General features: G+C 45.2%; 1 protein-coding gene across 1 annotated transcript in view; it reads right to left on the minus strand.

Annotated features, from left to right (window-relative positions):
* LOC145341258 (uncharacterized) overlaps positions 1 to 20,254 on the minus strand; it is a 183,085-nt gene that overhangs the window by 120,531 nt on the left and 42,300 nt on the right. Inside the window, exon 4 of the mRNA XM_080186185.1 lies at positions 9,341 to 9,418. Within this exon, the coding sequence (XP_080042311.1) occupies positions 9,341 to 9,418 (78 nt within the window). The remainder of the gene's footprint in view (positions 1 to 9,340; positions 9,419 to 20,254) is intronic.

Raw genomic sequence — 20,254 nt, forward strand, 5'->3', positions numbered from 1 at the left:
TTTCAATTTTTTTTTCACCACACACGCGCAGTTCAAAGCTCTGATTGGAGCTGCAGTGTTTCGGGCACGATAAGACCCACCCACAGCGCAATTCAGACCCGCGATTTTTTTTCAGGCAAAGTGCATATGGGGGTGCCTGGGAACAGGTTTCCAAGTTGGATCTGAATTGCGCCCAGACTCAGCACTTAGAATCAAAATGGTAAAATCAGGCCCCCAGTCTCCAACAATCCACATGCAGAAAATTTGGGCCAATTTGTTAGTGGAATAGCTGCGTTTTACTATTAACTGTGGAGATGACTTTCATCCTAATTGAAAGCACTGGCCATATTTCAGAGTGCAATTGATGGAATGATTGCACTTGAACACAGAACCTTGAAAACCATAGTCCCTTCCTGTCAGAGCCACTTTGCACCTCTGGAAGATAAATCCTACACAGGTGTGCGTGATGGCTATCCTACAATTCCTCAAACTGTCACTTCAAAAGCTTTACACATTTTCTGCTCTCAGACACCAAAGTCTGCATACACCCTTTTGCAGCCTGCTTCTATCATATGTCCTCTATTGCAATCAAATTCTATTAATTGTATTTTGGCTGCTCAGGTGGCACTGATTACACCAAAAAAGTATGTGTTAGTTTGAAAATCAGATTTTTTTTAAAAGTGCTTTTACTATCTAACCTGGGTGCTTTGGAAAGGAGTAAGTTAGTCAGCACGCTAAAATCAAATTGCAAGTGTCTCAGCAGCTTGTTATGGTCTATTACCTCCTCCACCTGTGAATTCAAACCACCTACAGTAATTTTCTGAGTCTGATCATTTATGTTGATCAGAAACAGTTATTACCTCTGCATCATGATTCAGTACATCATTCCTTAGCCTCAGTCAACCAATATCTGTGCTGTCCTCTCTTTCAGACGTTTTAAATCTAAGATGCCGATGGCATTAATAATTTTAAAATATCCACTTTAAACTTATACATACACACGATACGTGTATATATATTCCACACTATGGGGGTAAAGTTGAACTAAGTTTAGTGGAGCTGCAAAACTGACTGGTAGCAAACTGTATGCATTATACCCACAACAATTTTCCAATGGCACAAGTACATCGTACCTTAAAGGCACAATATTATCACAGTAGGGAATGGAACTTGATATAGGCACTGAAGACGATGGTTTCAATTGTCCCACTATTTAGTTGGAAGAAATTTCTGGTAACCCAATACCGGATACTGGGCAAGCAGTGTGACAATATAAAGGTAGGGGAGCGATTGAGAGAGATGGCTGTAATGGAGAGCTGCAAATCATCAGTGCGCATGTGAAAAATGTTTTTCAGACGAACTCACCAAGGGGGAGAATGTGAACAAGAAAAAGGAGGGGTACAGGAATAGTCCTTTGGAGACACCAGAGTCAATGGCATTGGAGCTGGGAGTTAAGCCATTGTCATCCCACCCAACTAGACAACGGAGTTGTAAGACGATTGTGTGGTGAACCACATCAAATGTTACAGACAAACTGAAAAGGGTAAGGGCCAAAACTCTGCTGCCTATGTCTTAACACACGCCAAATCCTGTTCTCCCATCACTGCTCGCTGACCTTCACTGATTCTCGGTCAAGAACATTTTGATTTTAAAATTTTGACCCTTGTTTTCAAATCACATAATGCCACTGCATTTCCCCATCTGTAATCTCCTCAATCCCCTTTAATTCTGGCCTCCTGAGCATTCCTGATTTTAATCCCTCTATCACTGATGACCATGCCTTCAGTCACCTTGGCCCTAAGCTCTGGAATATCCTGCCTAAACCTCTCCACCTCCATACTTTGCTTTCCTTCTTTAAGATGCTTCTTGAAACCTGATTTTAGACCAAGCTTTTGGTCTCAGATCCAATACATCCCATGTGTCTGGCTGTTGCTTTTTGTTTCATAGTGTTACTGTGAAGGGCCTTTGGTCAGTTCATTACTTTAAAAGTGTTATATATGTACATATGAAGTATTAAAGGAAAAAGGGACATGCTGTCAAAGCTTTTCATCTTGCATTCATCTGGACAGAGACAGCATGATGGCACAGATTTCTGGTAACCCAATACCGGATATTGGGCAAGCAGTGTGACAATATAAAGGTTGGGTTACCAGAAATTGCTGAGCACCAAGATCTTTCTTGGCGCTCAGCAGAAATTTATTCCGATGGTTAAAAAGGATCATAGGAGGAGAGATAATCAGCCGTGGATAACGAAGGAGGTAAAGGAGAGTATTAAATTAAAAGCGGATGCGTTTAGAGTAGCTAAGAGTAGTGGGTGAGAAGAGGATTGGGAGAGGTTTAAATATCAACAAAGAATGACGAAGAAGTTGATAAAGAAGGGTAGGATAAACTATGAAGCTGGGCTAGCGCTAAATATAAAAAAGGATAGTAAGAGTTTTTATAAATATATAAAAAGGAAGAGGCTGACTAGGGTGAACATTGGACCCTTAGAGGATGAGAGGGGGGACTTAGTGGTAGGGGATGGGGAAATGGCTGAGGCCTTGAATAACTTTTTTGTTTCGGTCTTCACAGAGGAGGACGTGAATAGTTTGCCGGGTGTTAGCGATGGAAAGATGGAGTGGAGGGCCTGAATGACATTATTGTTACTAGAGAGGCAGTGCTCGACAGACTGGAGGGACTGATTGTGGACAAGTCCCCAGGAACGGATGGAATACATCCAAGGGTTCTGAAAGAAATGGCAGAGGTGATAGTGGATGCCTTGATGATTATTTTCCAAACCTCGCTGGATTCCGGGGAAGTGCCGGAAGATTGGAAAACGGCTAATGTTACGCCGTTGTTTAAGAAGGGTGGCAGGCAAAAGGCAGGGAATTATAGGCCGGTTAGTTTAACGTCTGTTGTAGGTAAAATGTTAGAATCCATGATCAAGGAGAAAATAGCGAGGCATCTTGAGGAGAATTGTTTGATAGAGCAGACGCAGCGTGGTTTCGTTAAGGGGAAGTCGTGTCTGACGAATTTATTGGAGTTCTATGAGGAACATAGAACATAGAACATTACTGCGCAGAACAGGCCCTTCGGCCCACGATGTTGCGCCGACCAGTTAAAAAACAATGACCCACTAACCTAAACCAAACCCTTTCCATCCATAAACCTATCCACGGATCTCTTAAACGCCCCCAAACTAGGCGCATTTACAACTGCAGCAGGCAGGGCATTCCAATCCCTCACCACCCTCTGGGTAAAGAACCTACCCCTGACATCTGTCCTATAACTACCACCCCTTAATTTAAAGCTATGCCCCCTCGTGCTAGCTTTCTCCATCCGAGGAAAAAGGCTATCACTGCCCACCCTATCCAAACTTCTGATCATCTTATATGTTTCAATAAGGTCCCCTCGCAGCCGCCTTCTTTCTAACGAAAACAACCTCAAATCCCTCAGTCTCTGCTCATAGGACCTCCCCTCCATACCAGGCAACATCCTGGTAAACCTCCTCTGCACCCTCTCCAAAGCCTCCACATCCTTCCTATAATGTGGGGACCAGAACTGCACACAATACTCCAAGTGCGGACGCACCAGAGTTTTGTACAGTTGCAACATGACGCTGCGGCTCTTAAATTCAATCCCCCTACCAATAAACGCCAAGACACCGTATGCCTTCCTAACAACCCTATCTACTTGATTCCCAACTTTCAGGGATCTATGTACACACACACCTAGATCCCTCTATTCATCCACACTATTCAGAGTCCTACCATTAGCCCTATGCGCTACACATCCATTATTCCTGCCAAAGTGCTACACATCCATTATTCCTGCCAAAGGATGTGTCTAGGGCGGTGGATAGAGGAGAGCCGCTAGATGTGGTGTTTCTTGATTTTCAGAAGGCGTTTGATAAGGTGCCACACAAGAGGTTATTACAGAAGGTCAGGGGGCATGGAGTTGGGGGTAGGGTGTTAGCGTGGATAGGGGCTTGGCTGTCAAATAGGAGGCAGAGAGTGGGGGTCAATGGGTGCTATTCGGATTGGCGGTTGGTGACTAGTGGAGTGCCCCAGGGATCGGTGCTGGGGCCTCAGCTATTTACCATTTATACAGATGATCTGGAGGAGGGAACCGAGTGTATGGTGTCGAAATTTGCTGATGACACCAAGATTGGTGGAACGGCAAATTGTGCGGAGGGTGTGGAAAGTCTGCAGAAGGATCTAGATAGGCTGGGCGAATGGGCCAGGAACTGGCAAATGGAATTTAATGTTAGCAAGTGTGAAGTTGTCCACTTTGGTAGGAATAATGGTAGGAAGGACTATTACTTACACAGTGAAAAACTGCAGCATGCGACGGTGCAGAGGGACCTCGGGGTCCTTGTGCATGAGTCGCAAAAACCCAGCCTGCAGGTGCAGCAGGTGGTCAGGAAGGCAAATGGGATGCTGGCCTTTATAGCAAAGGGGATTGAATATAAAAGTAGGGAGGTCTTGCTGCAACTGTACAGGGCACTGGTGAGGCCACAGCTGGAGTACTGAGTGCAGTTTTGGTCGCCGCACGTACGCAAGGATATTTTGGCCTTGGAGGGAGTGCAGAAGAGGTTTACTAGGCTGATTCCGGAGTTGAGGGGGTTGAACTATGAGGAGAGGCTGAATAAACTAGGCTTGTACTCATTAGAGTTTAGAAGAATGAGGGGAGATCTCATTGAGACATATAAGATGATGAATGGAATGGATAGGATAGAGGTGGAGAGGCTCTTCCCGCTCAGAAAGGACAGTGGGACTAGAGGGCACAGCCTCAAGATAAAGGAGGGGGGGCGGTTTAGAACGGAGTTGAGGAGGAACTTCTGCACTCAAAGGGTGGTGAATCTCTGGAATTCTCTGCCCGTTGAAGTGGTGGAGGCTGCCTCGCTAAATATTTTTAAGACGCGGGTTGATAGGTTTTTGATAAGCGAGGGGATTAAGGGTTATGGGGAGAGGGCGGGAAAGTGGAACTGAGCCACGACAGATCAGCCATGATCTTATTGAATGGCAGGGCAGGCTCGAAGGGCTAGATGGCCTACTCCTGCTCCTATTTCTTATGTTCTTATGTTCACAGTGGTTAACACTGTTGCCTCACAGTACCAGGGACCCGGGTTCGATTCCAGCCTTGGGTGACAGTCTGTGTGGAGTTTGCGCATTCTCCCTGGATCTGCATGGGTTTCCTCCCACAGTCCAAACATGTGCAGGTTCAGTGGATGCTTAGTATCTAAAGATGTGTAACTTAGGGGGATTAGCAGGTAAATACGTAGTATTAGGGGACAGGGTGGGGTGTGGGCCTGGGTAAAATGTTCTGTTGGAGAGTTGGTGCAGATTTGATGGGCCAAATGGCTTCCTTCTACACTGTAGGAATTCTATAATGGCAAATTCAAAGTGTTATATTTATAAACTGTTGTTCCCTTTGAAATTTAGTAGCCTTGCACCTGGCCCAAGAGTACAAGATAAAAAGCTTCAACATCATGCCTCTTTTTTCAGCAGGATTCAAGTTCTGTACTACTAAGCGATTATAAAGATTTCCCATGGGGCAAAAACCTAATTGGAATTATTAAAACATAGAATTTCTAAAAATATGGGCACAGGGTGGTACAGTGGCACAGCTGTCTCAGAGAGCCAGGGATCCAGGTTCAATTCCCAGCTTGGGTCACTGTCTCTGTGGAGGTGGCACATTCTCCCTGTGTCAGCGTGGGTTTCTTCCGTGCGCTCCGGCTTCCTCCCACAGTCCAAAGATGTGCAGGTTAGGTGAACTGGCCGTGCCAAATTCTCCCTAAGTGTACCTGAACAGGTGCTGGAATGAGGCGACTAGGAGGCTTTCAAAGTAAATTCCTTGCAGTGTTAATGTAAGGCTATTTGTGACCAATAAATAAATAAACTTTATAGATTTGAGTCATTACAGCAAAAGGAATCGAGATTGAAGATGTCAGCACGCCAATACTGAGGCACTGATATATGATGCCATTAAGAGAGGAGGTGAGTTTCCATTGATGCCTATGGAAAAAATGTCCTAGTAACATCGTTCATTTCTTTAAAAAAAAAATTTTACTCCATTCTTAAAGTTACAAATGGTAAGAGTAGACTCGGCAAACCTGAATCCATCTCCAGGTCCAAAAACCAAATTCAAATTGAATCCAATTCATGGTCCCCACAAGAAAGACAAACAAGATCCAAGCTGACAAGATAAGCCATTGCACCCTATCCTGGAATTGTACTGATACTTGATCTTAGCCAGTATCGCTCACTCTCCCATAGGGAAGCAAGGAAAAATATATGAGAGCCAACATGATCACAAGGCTTCTGTTCAGCTATCCATTTACCCCATTACAGACTAGGTCATGCTAATTGATTTTATTTGGAGGAACAGAATATATTGTGACTAGAGTCAATGGGAAGCAAGGGAAAAACAATAGAAAACAATCTGAAGCAAGAATAAGAAAATAAATAACATTGTTGGCAAGTTATTTTCAAAGAACCAATAAAAATAATAGGAACCAGGAAGTTACTGGAGATAGCTCCAAATAGCCACTAGGAGACAGCAGAGACAATAGAGAATGCTAAATGATGCTTAACATGAGCAATGTTTTCTCAAACAACTTCCTAAAGTCATCCAATTTGTTTGTGTCCTTCCATTTGTTCCATGCACTGTCCCTTGTGTGCACTGATCTACCATCCTGGGGTTACAAGTCTGAGATTAAACGGCAATGCTTTGTAGTTAACTCAGAATACTAAGACACGGATGTTAATTATCTTCACATCGAATTGCATTTGCTCTGATATTTTTATGGCTTCCTTAAACACATTGGCTATGACCCCAGCTGAAAATTGGTGGGATAGCATCAGAAAATAACAGTAAATGTGATTTCCTTCCTCTGCCCCTTACTATTGTGCAGCCTGGCCAGAGCTGGCCTGTCCAACTCCACACATTTCAAGTAAACATTAGGGCCTACATGCCAGGAGGCTTTTCCTCCCATCTTCCCCTCCTTATTACTGCTGGTGGGCAGAAGGCTTCTGGTAATGGCGGCAATGATTCTAGGCTCCCTCATGAAGTGGCAGTGCCTTGTAACAGGTTCCTCTCCCTCTAGTCTGACCCAGAATTTACTGGTGTAGGGTTTTGTCCCAGTGGAAGATTTACATGGGACGGTAACCACTATTGATGGGTTATAAAAAAGGGACTGTGGACGGGGCAGGTGGTGAGGGAGATTAGCAGGACCAGACCTTTTGCGGCCAGATTCGAGATGGTAGCTCATGAGGTCACAAGACGTGGGACCAGAAGTAGGCCATTTGGCGTCTTCTGCGTCATTCAACGAGTTCATGGCTGATCTGATAAAAACCTCAACTCCACTAGTCATAAAAAAAAATTCTCTTCCTATTACCTCCAACAGTCAGTAACTCAGGGAAAATAAAGCCTTCCATACAACTCCTCTAAAGTAAAAGTATGCATTTGGCTTGAGAGATTGAAGTGAAGGAGGGGGCAACATATTGCAGGACAACACCACGGCTGAAAAGCGTTAAAGAAAAAAGTGAATTAAATCAAGGAGCAGTGGTTAAATATTCCCAAGATTCTCAAATCCTCTCAGTGGAGATTTTAGCTCACTAAGTGACTCCAGCAGCATGTCAGAGCTTGCTGTATCTACCATCTCATTCCATCACAAGACAACAGGCAAAAAAAAATCCCACAAGTCAATTACAGTCTGTTGTCGAGATGTGATCACAATAATTCACCCTCTTCGATGAACACCAACAACATCACTGAAACGAATGCACAAAGAGTTGTCATCCACACTGAGAAAGCCGACTCTACAATATTACATATATAGTAATAAATCCATGGAGTAATTCTGAGAGTGTAATTGAATCTGATGGTTATAAACCACCATGTATTTTTCCTTGCTTTTTACGTGATCATCCATCCTTCTCAATTATGTGCACTCGGTAACACATCTCAGATACATCCATTATTGTAATACAGGGAGACAAAAGGGACTGACCGTGCATCAATCATAAGATTTAGACAAATAGTGTGTTGACTTCATAGGATTGGAGTATAGGAATAGGGATGTTTTACTGCAATTTTATAGAGCGTTGGTGAGTAGCGTGTGCAGTTTTGGTGTCTTTATCTGAGGAAGAATGTCCTTGCAAAAAGGGATGACAGTGAAGGTTTACCAGGCTGATTCCTGGGATGGCAGGTCCGTCATCTGAGGAGAGACTAAGTCAGTTAGGATTACATTCACTGGAGTTTAGAAGAGTGATAGGGGATCTCACAGAAACTTATAAAATTCTAACAAGGTTAGACAGGGTAGGTTCAGAAAGATTGTTCCTGATGGTGGGGGAGTCCAGAACTAACGGTCACAGTTTGAAGATAAGGGGTAAACCTTTGAAGGCTGAGGTGAGGAGAAATCTCTTTACCCAAAGGACGGTGAATCCATGGGAATTCACTACTACAGAAAAGTAATTGAGGCCAAAACGTTGTCTGATTTCAAGAATAAATTAGATATTGCTCTTGGGGCTAAAGGGAATCAAGGGATATGGCGGGGGAAAGGGGAGGGAATAAGAATATTGAATTCAATGATCAACCATGATCATAATGAATGGCCGAACAGGCTCAAAGGGCTGAATGGCCTAAGCTCCTTCTAGTTTCTATATTTACGTGGGGTGGTAACCTCTATAGATGGGTATTAAAAAAGGGACTGAGCGTTTTTGTTTTGGGGAGGAGGATGCAGGTCCAGATTTTTGTAACTAGGTTTAAGATGGCAGCCACAAAAGGAAAACCATATTCTCCACTTCCTACCATCTCAGTCAGTAATCCAGAAAATAAAATTGCCTGCAGAACCCCTTTCAAATAATAACAAATTATATATTTGTATTGAGAGATCAAAAGTGAAGGAGGATGACAACCATAACGCAGGACACCACCAAAGTTGAAAAGAATGACAGGAAAAGGTGAAGTAAATCAAAAGCAATGGTTAAATATTACCAAGATTCCCAAATCCAGCCCACGTGTGGTGTGTTTTCCAATGCTAGAGTCAGCTCACCATTGGCCAGCAGCGGAATCTTCCAGTCCCGCCAAAGTCGAGGACGTCTTGCGTGGTTTGCCCTTCCCGCTGCCAGAGAACCTGTCCACAGGGGTCACCTTTGACAGCACTGGAAGATCCCACCAGTGAAAAGGGCTGGAAAATCCTGCCCTTCATTTGGAACAAATTCTCAAAATTGAGGAGAGGAATTAGTAAATCACAACTTCTGCGATATGAGTAATGAATGAGTGTGGGGTAGTATACAATGTCCTAGTTAGCTATACACATATACCAAGTCAAAAAACAGAAAATACTGCATTTACCTTTGTGGAACTGTTCACCTACCTGGGCTCCTTTTGCTGGAAAGCACTGGCAAACTGAGCAATCTCTTCCGTCACAGGGACCCGTGTAGCCAATCTGACCCTGAAACAGGAAAATCAAGGATGAGAGGCCGATAAGATGCAGAAAATATCAACAAAGCAACAATTAGTAAACACCTGAGTCAAATAGCAAGATAAATTGAGGATGTTCTTAATCCAGGAATCATCAGAAAGGACAAACGCAGTCATGGTCCAGTGGGAATGAATCCCGGCAAAATAATTCAAAAAGCAGGTGGCCAAAGAGATCATGAGAAGCCTAGGGCAGATGAAATGCGAGGTTTCCTTATGGAGCCATGTTAGACATTGAAGTTCCAATTTCTCCAATCTATCTACAAAACTAAAGTTCCTCATCTCTGGAGCCATTCTTGTGGACTTTTTCTGCACTCTCCCCAGTGCCTTCGTGTCATTCTGAAAGTGTGGTTCTCAGAACTGACACAATGCTCTGGTTGACACTGAACTAGTGTCTTTTACAGTTGTGATGCTACTTCCTTGCTTTTGTACTCTGTGGTTCTGTTTAGAAAGCCCAGAATTCTACATCATAGAATCATAGAACCCCTGCAGTGCAGAAGGAGGCCAATCAACCTATCGAGCCTGCACCAACAACAATCCCACCCACATAATCCACCCTGCTAATCCCCTTAACACTAAGGGGCAAGTTATCATGGCAATCAACATAACTTACACATCTTTGGATTGTGGGAGGAAACCAGAGCACTCAAAGGAAACCAACGCACACACGGGGAGAATGTGCAAACTCCACACAATCACCCAAGGCCATAATTGAACCTGGATCCCTAGCACAGTAAGGCAGTAGTATGAACCACTGTGCCACGCCTAATCAGATTGATATTTTATTTACCACGCTCTCAATCCATCCTGCCACATTCAGTGATTTATGCACAGGTCCCTTTGTTCCTGCACCCCACTTTAGAATTGTACCCTTTAGTTTATATTTTCTCAGCACTCTTTTCCGACCAAAATGAATCAATTCACATTTCTCTGCATTAAATTTCAAATGCCACTTGTCCACTCATCCAACAACCTGTCTCTCTCCTTCGAACATTGAACATTTTCTTCTCACAGTTCACAATACTTTCAGTTTGCAGGTTAAAATGTTGCCTGGAGCTAAATAACAACATCAAAGACTTTTGGATCTTTAATGAAGTGCGCTTTACATGAGATGGGGACTTCACATGCAACCCAAAACTCAAGAGGTTAAAATGGCATTGGGTGGTTGTGCAGCATGGGTCTGGCGATTACCACCCTGCTGTTCCCATTCTGTCGTCTATGAGCTGCGGTTAGGGAAGGGGTTGAATTTGGGGCTCGTGTGCGATGCACAGGAAATACCTGCTTGTGTTCTGCAAGCAGGGAGCTGGCTGCAAGTTCCCAAACTAAATTCCTGATGGGTACTGAATAGACGCAGTTCAGAGTGGAGAATGTTTGCAAATGCTTAAAGTACAGTGTCTTGCTCTGTGAAGCAAAGTTTTATCTATCTCCTTGTAGAAAAATCTAAGCGATCCTGATCCGGCAGCATTAGGGTTGCTTGTGTTTTTAGTGCCAGCATGGCAGGGAAGAGGAAATGCTTCCATCAGCTAATCACAAAGTTGCAGAGTTCCAGGTACTGAAGATAGCTTGAGTTACTGCTAGCAACACCTCCAAATGGTACTGTCAGTGCAAAAGCTTCCACTGACAGAAATACATTCAGAGAACATCATCACACTGACAGTCACAAAAATAATTATTGCTGCTTTTGGTCTTGTTCCTCAGTGACACTAATTGCATCAATATCACAATATCAATTTTGAAGCTATGACCCAACACGTTTTCTTTTCGTTATTCATCTGTGGGACATGGGCGTCGCTGACTGGCCAGCATTTATTGCCCATCCCTAGTTGCCCGAGGGCAGTTGAGAGTCAACCACATTGCTGTGGCTCCGGAGTCACATGCAGGCCAGACCAGGTAAGGATGGCAGATTTCCTTCCCTAAAGGACATTAGTGAACCAGGTGGGTTTTTCTGACAATCGACTATGGTTTCATGGTCATCAGTAAATTCTTAATTCCCGATTTTGTTTAAATTAAATTCAAGTTCCACCAGCTGCCGTGGCGGGATTTGAACCCCAGTCCCCAGAGCATTAGCTGAGTTTCTGGATTAATAGTAGCGATAACATCACAAGGCCATCACCTCCCCATCCAAAAGCAACAACTGTAGCGGCCAGGATTCTCCACCCCTTTTTCAGTAACCAGGCAAGCCACTATGGATGGAGAATCCAATGGGAATCCCCAAATGGCTTTTAGGCTGGCTGGGGTGCAGGGGTGTAAAATAGATAGTATTGCAGTTGATACGGGGGATGTGCTGGATATTCTAGAGGGTTTGAAAATAGATAAGTCCCCTGGTCCGGATGGGATTTACCCTAGGATTCTCTGGGAGGCAAGAGAGGTGATTGCAGAGCCTCTGGCTCTGATCTTCAGGTCGTCGTTGGTCTCTGGTATAGTACCGGAAGATTGGAGGACAGCAAATGTTGTCCCATTGTTTAAGAAGGGGAGCAGAGACTTCCCTGGGAATTATAGACCGGTGAGTCTTACTTCTGTGGTGGGTAAGGTTTTGGAAAGGATTATTAGAGACAGGATTTATAGTTATTTGGAGAGTAATGAATTGATTAGAGACAGTCAGCATGGTTTTGTAGCGGGTAGGTCGTGCCTTACTAACCTTATCGAGTTCTTTGAGAAAGTGACCAAAGAGGTGGATAGGGGTAAGGCAGTTGACGTGGTGTATATGGATTTTAGTAAGGCGTTTGATAAGGTTCACCATGGTAGGCTTCTGCAGAAAATGCAGATGTATGGGATTGGGGGTGATCTAGGTAATTGGATCAGGAATTGGCTAGCAGATAGGAGACAGAGGGTGGTGGTTGATGGTAAATATTCGTCATGGAGTTCGGTTACGAGTGGTGTGCCTCAGGGGTCTGTTTTGGGGCCACTGCTGTTTGTAATTTTTATTAATGATCTGGATGAGGGTATAGTTGGGTGGATTAGTAAGTTTGCTGATGACACCAAAGTCGGAGGTGTGGTAGATTGTGAGGAAGGGTGTCATAGTTTGCAGGGTGACTTAGAAAGGTTGCAGAGCTGGGCCGCGAGGTGGCGGATGGAGTTTAATGTGGAGAAGTGTGAGGTAATTCATTTCGGTAGGAATAACAGATGTGTTGAGTATAGGGCTAACGGGAGGACTTTGAATAGTGTGGAGGAGCAGAGGGATCTAGGTGTATGTGTACATAGATCCCTGAAAGTTGGGAATCAAGTAGATAAGGTTGTTAAGAAGGCATACGGTGTCTTGGCGTTTATTGGTAGGGGGATTGAATTTAGGAGTCGCAGCGTCATGATGCAACTGTACACAACTCTGGTGCGGCCGCACTTGGAGTATTGTGTGCAGTTCTGGTCCCCACATTACAGGAAGGATGTAGAGGCTTTGGAGAGGGTGCAGAGGAGGTTTACCAGGATGTTGCCTGGTATGGAGGGGAGATCCTATGAGGAGAGACTGAGAGATTTGGGGTTGTTTTCGCTGGAAAGAAGGCGGCTAAGAGGGGACCTTATTGAAACATATAAGATGATTAGAGGTTTAGACAGGGTGGATAGTGATAGCCTTTTTCCTAGGATGGAGAAAGCTAGCACGAGGGGGCACGGCTTTAAATTAAGGGGGGGTAGTTATAGGACTGATGTCAGGGGTAGGTTCTTTACCCAGAGGGTGGTGAGGGACTGGAATGCCCTGCCAGCTGCAGTTGTAAATGCGCCTAGTTTGGGGGCGTTTAAGAGATCTGTGGATAGGTTTATGGACGAAATGGGATTGGTTTAGATTAGTGGGTTAGTGTTTTTTTTTAAAAGCTGGTCGGCGCAACATCGTGGGCCGAAGGGCCTGTTCTGCGCTGTAATGTTCTATGTTCTATGTTCTATGATTTCCTATTCCCATTTTCCCTGTCCACTCATCCATGCCTTAATGTGGTTACTGCCATGAAAGACCAGAAACTCCATTACCATATAGTTACACATCATCAGCAGGCTTCCCCACTGTATCTTACCCCTACCTTCGGATTCTCTCCCCCCCCCCTTCCCCCCCCGGCGTGATGTCATATTGGAAGGGTTTACAACAGTTTTTCCCGAACGGAGACCTGGTGAACCATCCCCGGGGCGGGGGCAGGGAAAGAATCATGCCCACGCAGTAAGCTGACAGTGCCCAGGCACTGCCCCCAGCACTCCTGGGAGAGGAGGTTCCATTGTGGACTTCTGTTGGGGGATTCCCATGTTCTTGGTGGGGGGGTTTGTTTTTAAGGTTGGGCATCTTTGAAAGCCAATGTTGTTAGCGGGACAGGCACATTCAGAACTCACCCAACCAGTGAGACATTATGGGACCCTCCTCCAAGATTTTTTTTGCCTAAGTATCAAAAAATATATGGGGGGGAAAGTTGGTAGTGGAGTTGGCGGGTTACACACTGCCTTTTCTGCCCGAGTTGACATATAGACCAAAAAATGATTGAAGACACTGGGTGGAATTTGATGTAATAAAACATCACAAGGTGCATCACAGCAGCATAATAGATCAAAATCTGACACCAAGTCTCATGAGAAGATATAAGGATTTGGCCAAAGGGATAGGTTTTAAGGAACATCTTCAAAGTAGGAAAGGGTGGTAGCAAGGCAGAGGTTTAAGGTGGAAATTCCAGTGCCTAGGCACTTGGCAGCTGAAGGCACAGCCAGTAAACAGTAGAGCAAGTAAAATCCGGGATACTCATGAGGCTAGAATGAGAGGAACACATATATTTTGGGAAGATTTTGGGCAGGCTAGATTAGAAAGAAAGGGAGGGATGAGGTCATAGAGGGATTTGAAAAGAACAGTGAGAATTTTAAATGGTTCTTAACCAGGGGAGTTAAATCTGCAGGACCTGATGAGGTATATCCCAGGACATCATGGGAAGCTAGGGAGGAAATTGTGGGTCCCCTAGCCGAGATATTTGAATCATCAATAGTCACAGGTGAGATGACTGAAGACTGGAGAGTGGCAAATGTTGTGCCTTTGTTTAAAAAGGGCTGCATGGAAAATTTTGGGAATACAGGCCAGTAAGCCTCACATCTGTGGTGGGTAAATTGTTGGAAGGTATCTTGAGAGATAGGATCTACCGGCACTTAGAGGTGCAAGGACAGATTAGGGACAGTCAGCATGGCTTTGTGAGTGGAAAATCATGTCTCATAAATTTAATTGAGTTTTTTGAAGGGGTAACCAAGAAGGTAGATGAGGGCAGTGCAGTTGATGTTGTCTACATGGACTTTAGCAAGGCCTTTGACAAGGTACCACATGGTAGGTTGTTACATAACGTTAAATCTCATGGGATCAATGGTCAGGATACAAAATTGGCTTCTTGACAGAAGCCAGAGGGTGATTGTAGAGAGTTGTGACCAGCAGTGTGCCTCAGGGATCAGTGCTGGGCCCACTGTTATTTGTCATTTATATTAATAATTTGGATGAGAATATAGGGGGCATGGTTAGTAAATTTGCAGATGACACCAAGATTGGTCGCATGGTGGACAGTGAGGAAAGTTATTTTCAACTGCAGCGGGATCTTGATCAATTGGGCCAGTGGGCTGACGAATGGCAGATGGAGTTTAATTAGACAAATGCGAGGTAATGCATTTTCATAGCTTGAACCAGGGCAGTACTTTCACAGTTAATGGTAGGGCATTGGCGAGAGTAACAGAACAAAGAGACCTAGGGGTACATGTTCATAGCTCCTTGAAAGTGGAGTCACAGGTGGACAGGGTGGTGAAGTAGACATTTGGCATGCTTGGTTTCATCGATCAGAACATTGAATACAGGAGTTGGGACATTTTGTTGAAGCTGTACAAGACGTTGGTAAGGCCACACTTGGAATACTGTCTGCAATTCTGGTCACCCTATTATAGAAAGGATATTATTAAACCAGAAAGAGTGCAGAAAAGATTTACTAGGATGCTACCTGGACTTGATGGATTGAGTTATAAGGAGAGGCTGAATAGACTGGGACTTTTTCTCTGCAGCTTAGGAGGCTGAGGGTGACCTTATAGAGATCTATAAAATAATGAGAGGCGTAGACAAAGTAGATAGTCAATTTCTTTTCCCAAAGGTAGGGGAGTCTAAAACTAGAGGGCATAGGTTTAGGATGAGAGGGGAGAGATACAAAAGTGTCCAGAGGGACAATTTTTTCACACATGGATGGTGAGTGTCTGGAACAAGCTGCCAGTGGTACTAGTAGAGACGGTTACAATTTTATCTTTTAAAAATATGGGTATAGAGGGATATAGGCCAAATGCAAGCAATTGGGATTAGCTTAGGGGTTTTAAGAAAAAATAAGGGCGGCATTGACAAGTTGGGTCGAAGGACCTGTTTCCAGGCTGTAAACGTCTATGACTCTATGCGTTGGGAAATGAGCCATAGAATATTGGATGACAGGTTTACAAAGGGAAGACATGGGAGGTTGTCTAGGTAGAGATTGAAATAATCAGGTCCAGAGGCGAGACAGATAGGGGACAGGTTCTCAGCAATAGATGAGCTGAGGTAAAGACAGAGTCAGACAATGTTACTGAGATGGAATTGGCAGTCTTAATGATGATACAGATAGGTAGTTAAAAGCTTATCTTAGAGTCAGATAGGACTCTGAGGTTGTAAACAGTCTGGTTCAGCCACAGACAGCTGCTAGGGAGACGAATGATGTCAGTGGCTAGGGAATGAAGTTTGTCACAGGATCCAAAGGCAGCTGATTAGATCTTCTCAATATTTAACTGAACAAAATTTATGCTTATTCAATACTAGATGTTGGACAAGCAATCTGATTATTTATAGACCATGGAGATGTTGAGACTGGTGATGGTGAAGTAAAGCTAAGGCATAAGGTCACAACATCAAAAGAAACAAGAGCAGGAATACACCATTTGGCCCATTGAGCCTACTCCACCTTTCTATAAGTTGATCTGATGATGGCCTTAATACTTAAGGGGCATTAGTTGCTTGAAGAAGGTGAATACTAGAGGATGAGGAGAATGAGCAAATGACTATGTTTGGAACAGATGTCTTGTATTGAGAATAATACCAGAGAAGATTCATGACCAATTTGTCTGTTTCTGCCATGCAACATTTTATAATCCCATTTCACACAGTCTCTCTTTTTATCATTCCTGCCTGTGCATTACCTCCTCTTATTGTGGAGTTCACACATACCTACTTTTCTTGCCTTAGCATTGCTTGTGGTTGTGGGTCAAAGCTGAAGGTCAAGTCCTTGCCCTCCCCTCCCCCTCTTTCCACCCAGCCCCACGGTCCATCAGGTTGGTTAGTCTAATACAGGGGTCTGACACGTGCGGTTATTGTGGGACTGAGTATGGTACTAAGAACATAAGAACATAAGAAATAGGAGCAGGAGTAGGCCATCTAGCCCTTCGAGCCTGCCCCGCCATTCAATAAGATCATGGCTGATCTGTTGTGGCTCAGTTCCACTTTCCCGCCCTCTCCCCATAACCCTTAATCCCCTCTCTTATCAAGAACCCATCAACCCGCTTCTTAAAAATATTTAGTGAGGTAGCCTCCACCACTTCAACGGGCAGAGAATTCCAGAGATTCACCACCCTTTGAGTGAAGAAGTTCCTCCTCAACTCCGTTCTAAACCGCCTCCCCTTTATCTTGAGGCTGTGCCCCCTAGTCCTACTGTCTTTTTTGAGCGGGAAGAGTCTCTCCACCTCTATCCTATCCATCCCATTCATCATCTTATACGTCTCAATGAGATCTCCCCTCATTCTTCTAAACTCTAACGAGTACAAGCCTAGTTTATTCAGCCTCTCCTCATAGCTCAATCCCCTCAACTCTGGTATCAGCCTAGTAAACCTCCTCTGCACTCCCTCCAGGGCCAAAATATCCTTGCGCAGGTGCGGCGCCCAAAACTGCACACAGTACTCCAGCTGCGGCCTCACCAATGCCCTATACAGCTGCAGCAAGACCTCCCTACTTTTATATTCAATCCCCCTCGCTATGAAGGCCAGCATCCCATTCGCCTTCCTGACCACCTGCTGCACCTGCAAGCTGGGTTTTTGCGACTCATGCACAAGGACCCCGAGGTCCCTCTGCACCGTCGCCTGCTGCAGTTTTTCGCCACGTAAGTAATAGTCCTTCCTACCATTCTTCCTACCAAAGTGGACCACCTCACACTTGCCAACATTAAATTCCATTTGCCATTTCCTGGCCCATTCGCCCAGCCTATCTAGATCCTTCTGCAGACTCTCCACACCCTCCGCACAATTTGCCTTTCCCCCAATCTTGGTGTCATCAGCAAATTTCGACACCCTGCACTCAGTTCCCTCCTCCAGATCATCTATATAAATGATAAATAGCTGAGGCCCCAGCACCGACCCCTGGGGCACCCCACTAGTCACCAACCGCCAATCCGAATAGCACCCATTGACACCCACTCTCTGCCTCCTATTTGACAACCAATCCTCTATCCACGCTAACACCCTACCCCCAACTCCATGTCCCCTGACCTTCTGCAATAACCTCTTGTGAGGTACCTTGTCAAACGCCTTCTGAAAATCCAGAAAGACCACATCCACCGGCTCTCCTCTATCCACTGCCCTAGACACATCGTCATAGAACTCCAGTAAATTTGTCAGACACGACTTCCCTTTAATGAAACCGTGTTGCGTCCGCCCTATCAAGCAATTCCCTTCAAGATGCCTCGCAATTTCCTCCTTAATGACGGATTCTAACATTTTACCTACCACAGACATTAAACTAACCGGCCTATAATTCCCCACCTTTTGCCTGGCACTCTTCTTAAACAACGGCGTAACATTAGCCGTTTTCCAATCTTCCGGCACCTCCCCGGAATCCAGCGACGTCTGGAAAATAACCACCAAGGCATCCACTATAACCTCCGCCATTTCTTTCAGAACCCTCGGATGCATTCCATCCAGTCCTGGGGACTTGTCCACAATCAGCCCCTCCAGTCTGTCGAGCACCACCTCTCTAGTAACAGTAATGTCATTAAGACCCTCCATTCCTACCACCTTTCCATCGCTAACACCCGGCAAATTATTCACGTCCTCCTCCGTGAAGACAGAAACAAAAAAGTTGTTCAAGACCTTTGTCATATCCCCATCCCCTACCACTAGCTCCCCTTTCTCATCCTCTAAAGGACCAACGTTCACCCTAGCCAGCCTCTTCCTTTTTATATATTTATAAAAACTCTTGCTATCCTTTTTTATATTAAGTGCTAGCCCAGCCTCATAGCTTCTCCTACCCTCCTTTATCAACTTCTTTGTCAATCTTTGTTGACATTTAAACCTTTCCCAATCCTCTTCTCGCCCACTGCTCTTAACTACTCTAAATTCCTCCGCTTTTAATTTAACACTTTCCTTCACCTCCTTCGTTATCCACGGCTTATTACCTCTCTTCCTATTGTCTTTTAACCATCGGAATAAATTTCTGCTGAGCACCAAGAAAGATCTCCTTAAAGATCCTCCACTGCTCCTCAGCAGACCTACCTTCCAACGCACTCCCCCAGTCCACATTCGCCAATTCTTCTCTCATCCTAGCATACTCCCCTCTATTCAAACAAAGGACGCGTGTCCGGGAACCCACTTTCTCCTCCACCATCTGCACCAGAAACTCCACCATACAATGATCACTCTCTCCAAGAGGATCCTTCACCGCAAGGTCCCTAATTCTACCCGCCTCATTACATAGCACCAGATCCAAGATAGCTCACTCCCTCGTCGGCTCCAACACACACTGTTCAAGGAAATTATCCCGGCAGCATTCCAAGAACTCCTCCTCGAGCCCACCTCGTCCAACATGGGTCGACCAATCAATATGAAGATTGAAATCTCCCATAACTACTGCCGTCCCATTCCTGCACGCCGCACTTATTTGCGTGTTAACAGCCCGCCCCACCTCCAGGTCATTATTCGGGGGCCTATAGACGACACCCACCAGCGTCTTCCTCCCTTTGCTGTTCCTAATCTCCACCCACAACGATTCCACGTTCTGCTCTTTGGCTCCGATATCATCCCTTGCTACCACCTTGATACTATCCTTAATCAGCAGAGCTACGCCACCCCCTCTTTCCTCCTGCCTATCCTTCCTAAACACTTGATAGCCCTGTACATTCATCTCCCTGTCACCTTGCAGCCACGTCTCTGTAATGGCCACCAGATCGTATCCATTTGTGTCGATCTGCGCCACCAGCTCATCCACTTTATTCCGAATGCTTCGTGCATTCAGATAAAGCGCTTTCATCCCAGCCTTCACCTGGACCCTATTTGCCGTAACGCCACCAATTGGGACATCCTCGGCCTCTTCCCTTACCTGTACCCTATCCTTAACTTTAGACCTCGTAGCGTCACCTACCCTCGCACCCTCCCCCCCACTAATTAGTTTAAAGCCCTGTCTACAGTCCGCTTTACTCGATTCGCCAACACTCTGGTCCCAGCACGATTCAGACCAACCCCATCCCGCCCGAACAAGTCCCACCTACCCCAATACTGGTGCCAATGCCCCATAAATTCGAACCCATTCCTCCCACACCAATCCCTGAGCCACCCATTCACTTCCTTTATCCTGTCAACCCTACGCCCGTCTGCACTCAGTTCAGGCAGTAGCCCAGAGACGACCACCTTGTCGGTTCTACTTTTTAATTCCATTCCCAGCTTCTCATACTCCCTCCCCAGATCCTCAGTCCGCACTTTGCCTACGTCGCCGGCACCCACATGTACTACAACGACCGGGTTCTCACCCTCCCACTCCAGGTTCCTCTGCAGCCCAGCTGCGACATCCTGTACCCGAGCACCAGGCAGACAACACACCCTTCTGTGCACT

The sequence above is a fragment of the Carcharhinus amblyrhynchos genome, chromosome 3 (genome assembly GCF_965287045.1).
Source record: "Carcharhinus amblyrhynchos chromosome 3, sCarAmb.v2.hapA, whole genome shotgun sequence".
NCBI classification, from domain to species: Eukaryota; Metazoa; Chordata; class Chondrichthyes; order Carcharhiniformes; family Carcharhinidae; genus Carcharhinus; species Carcharhinus amblyrhynchos.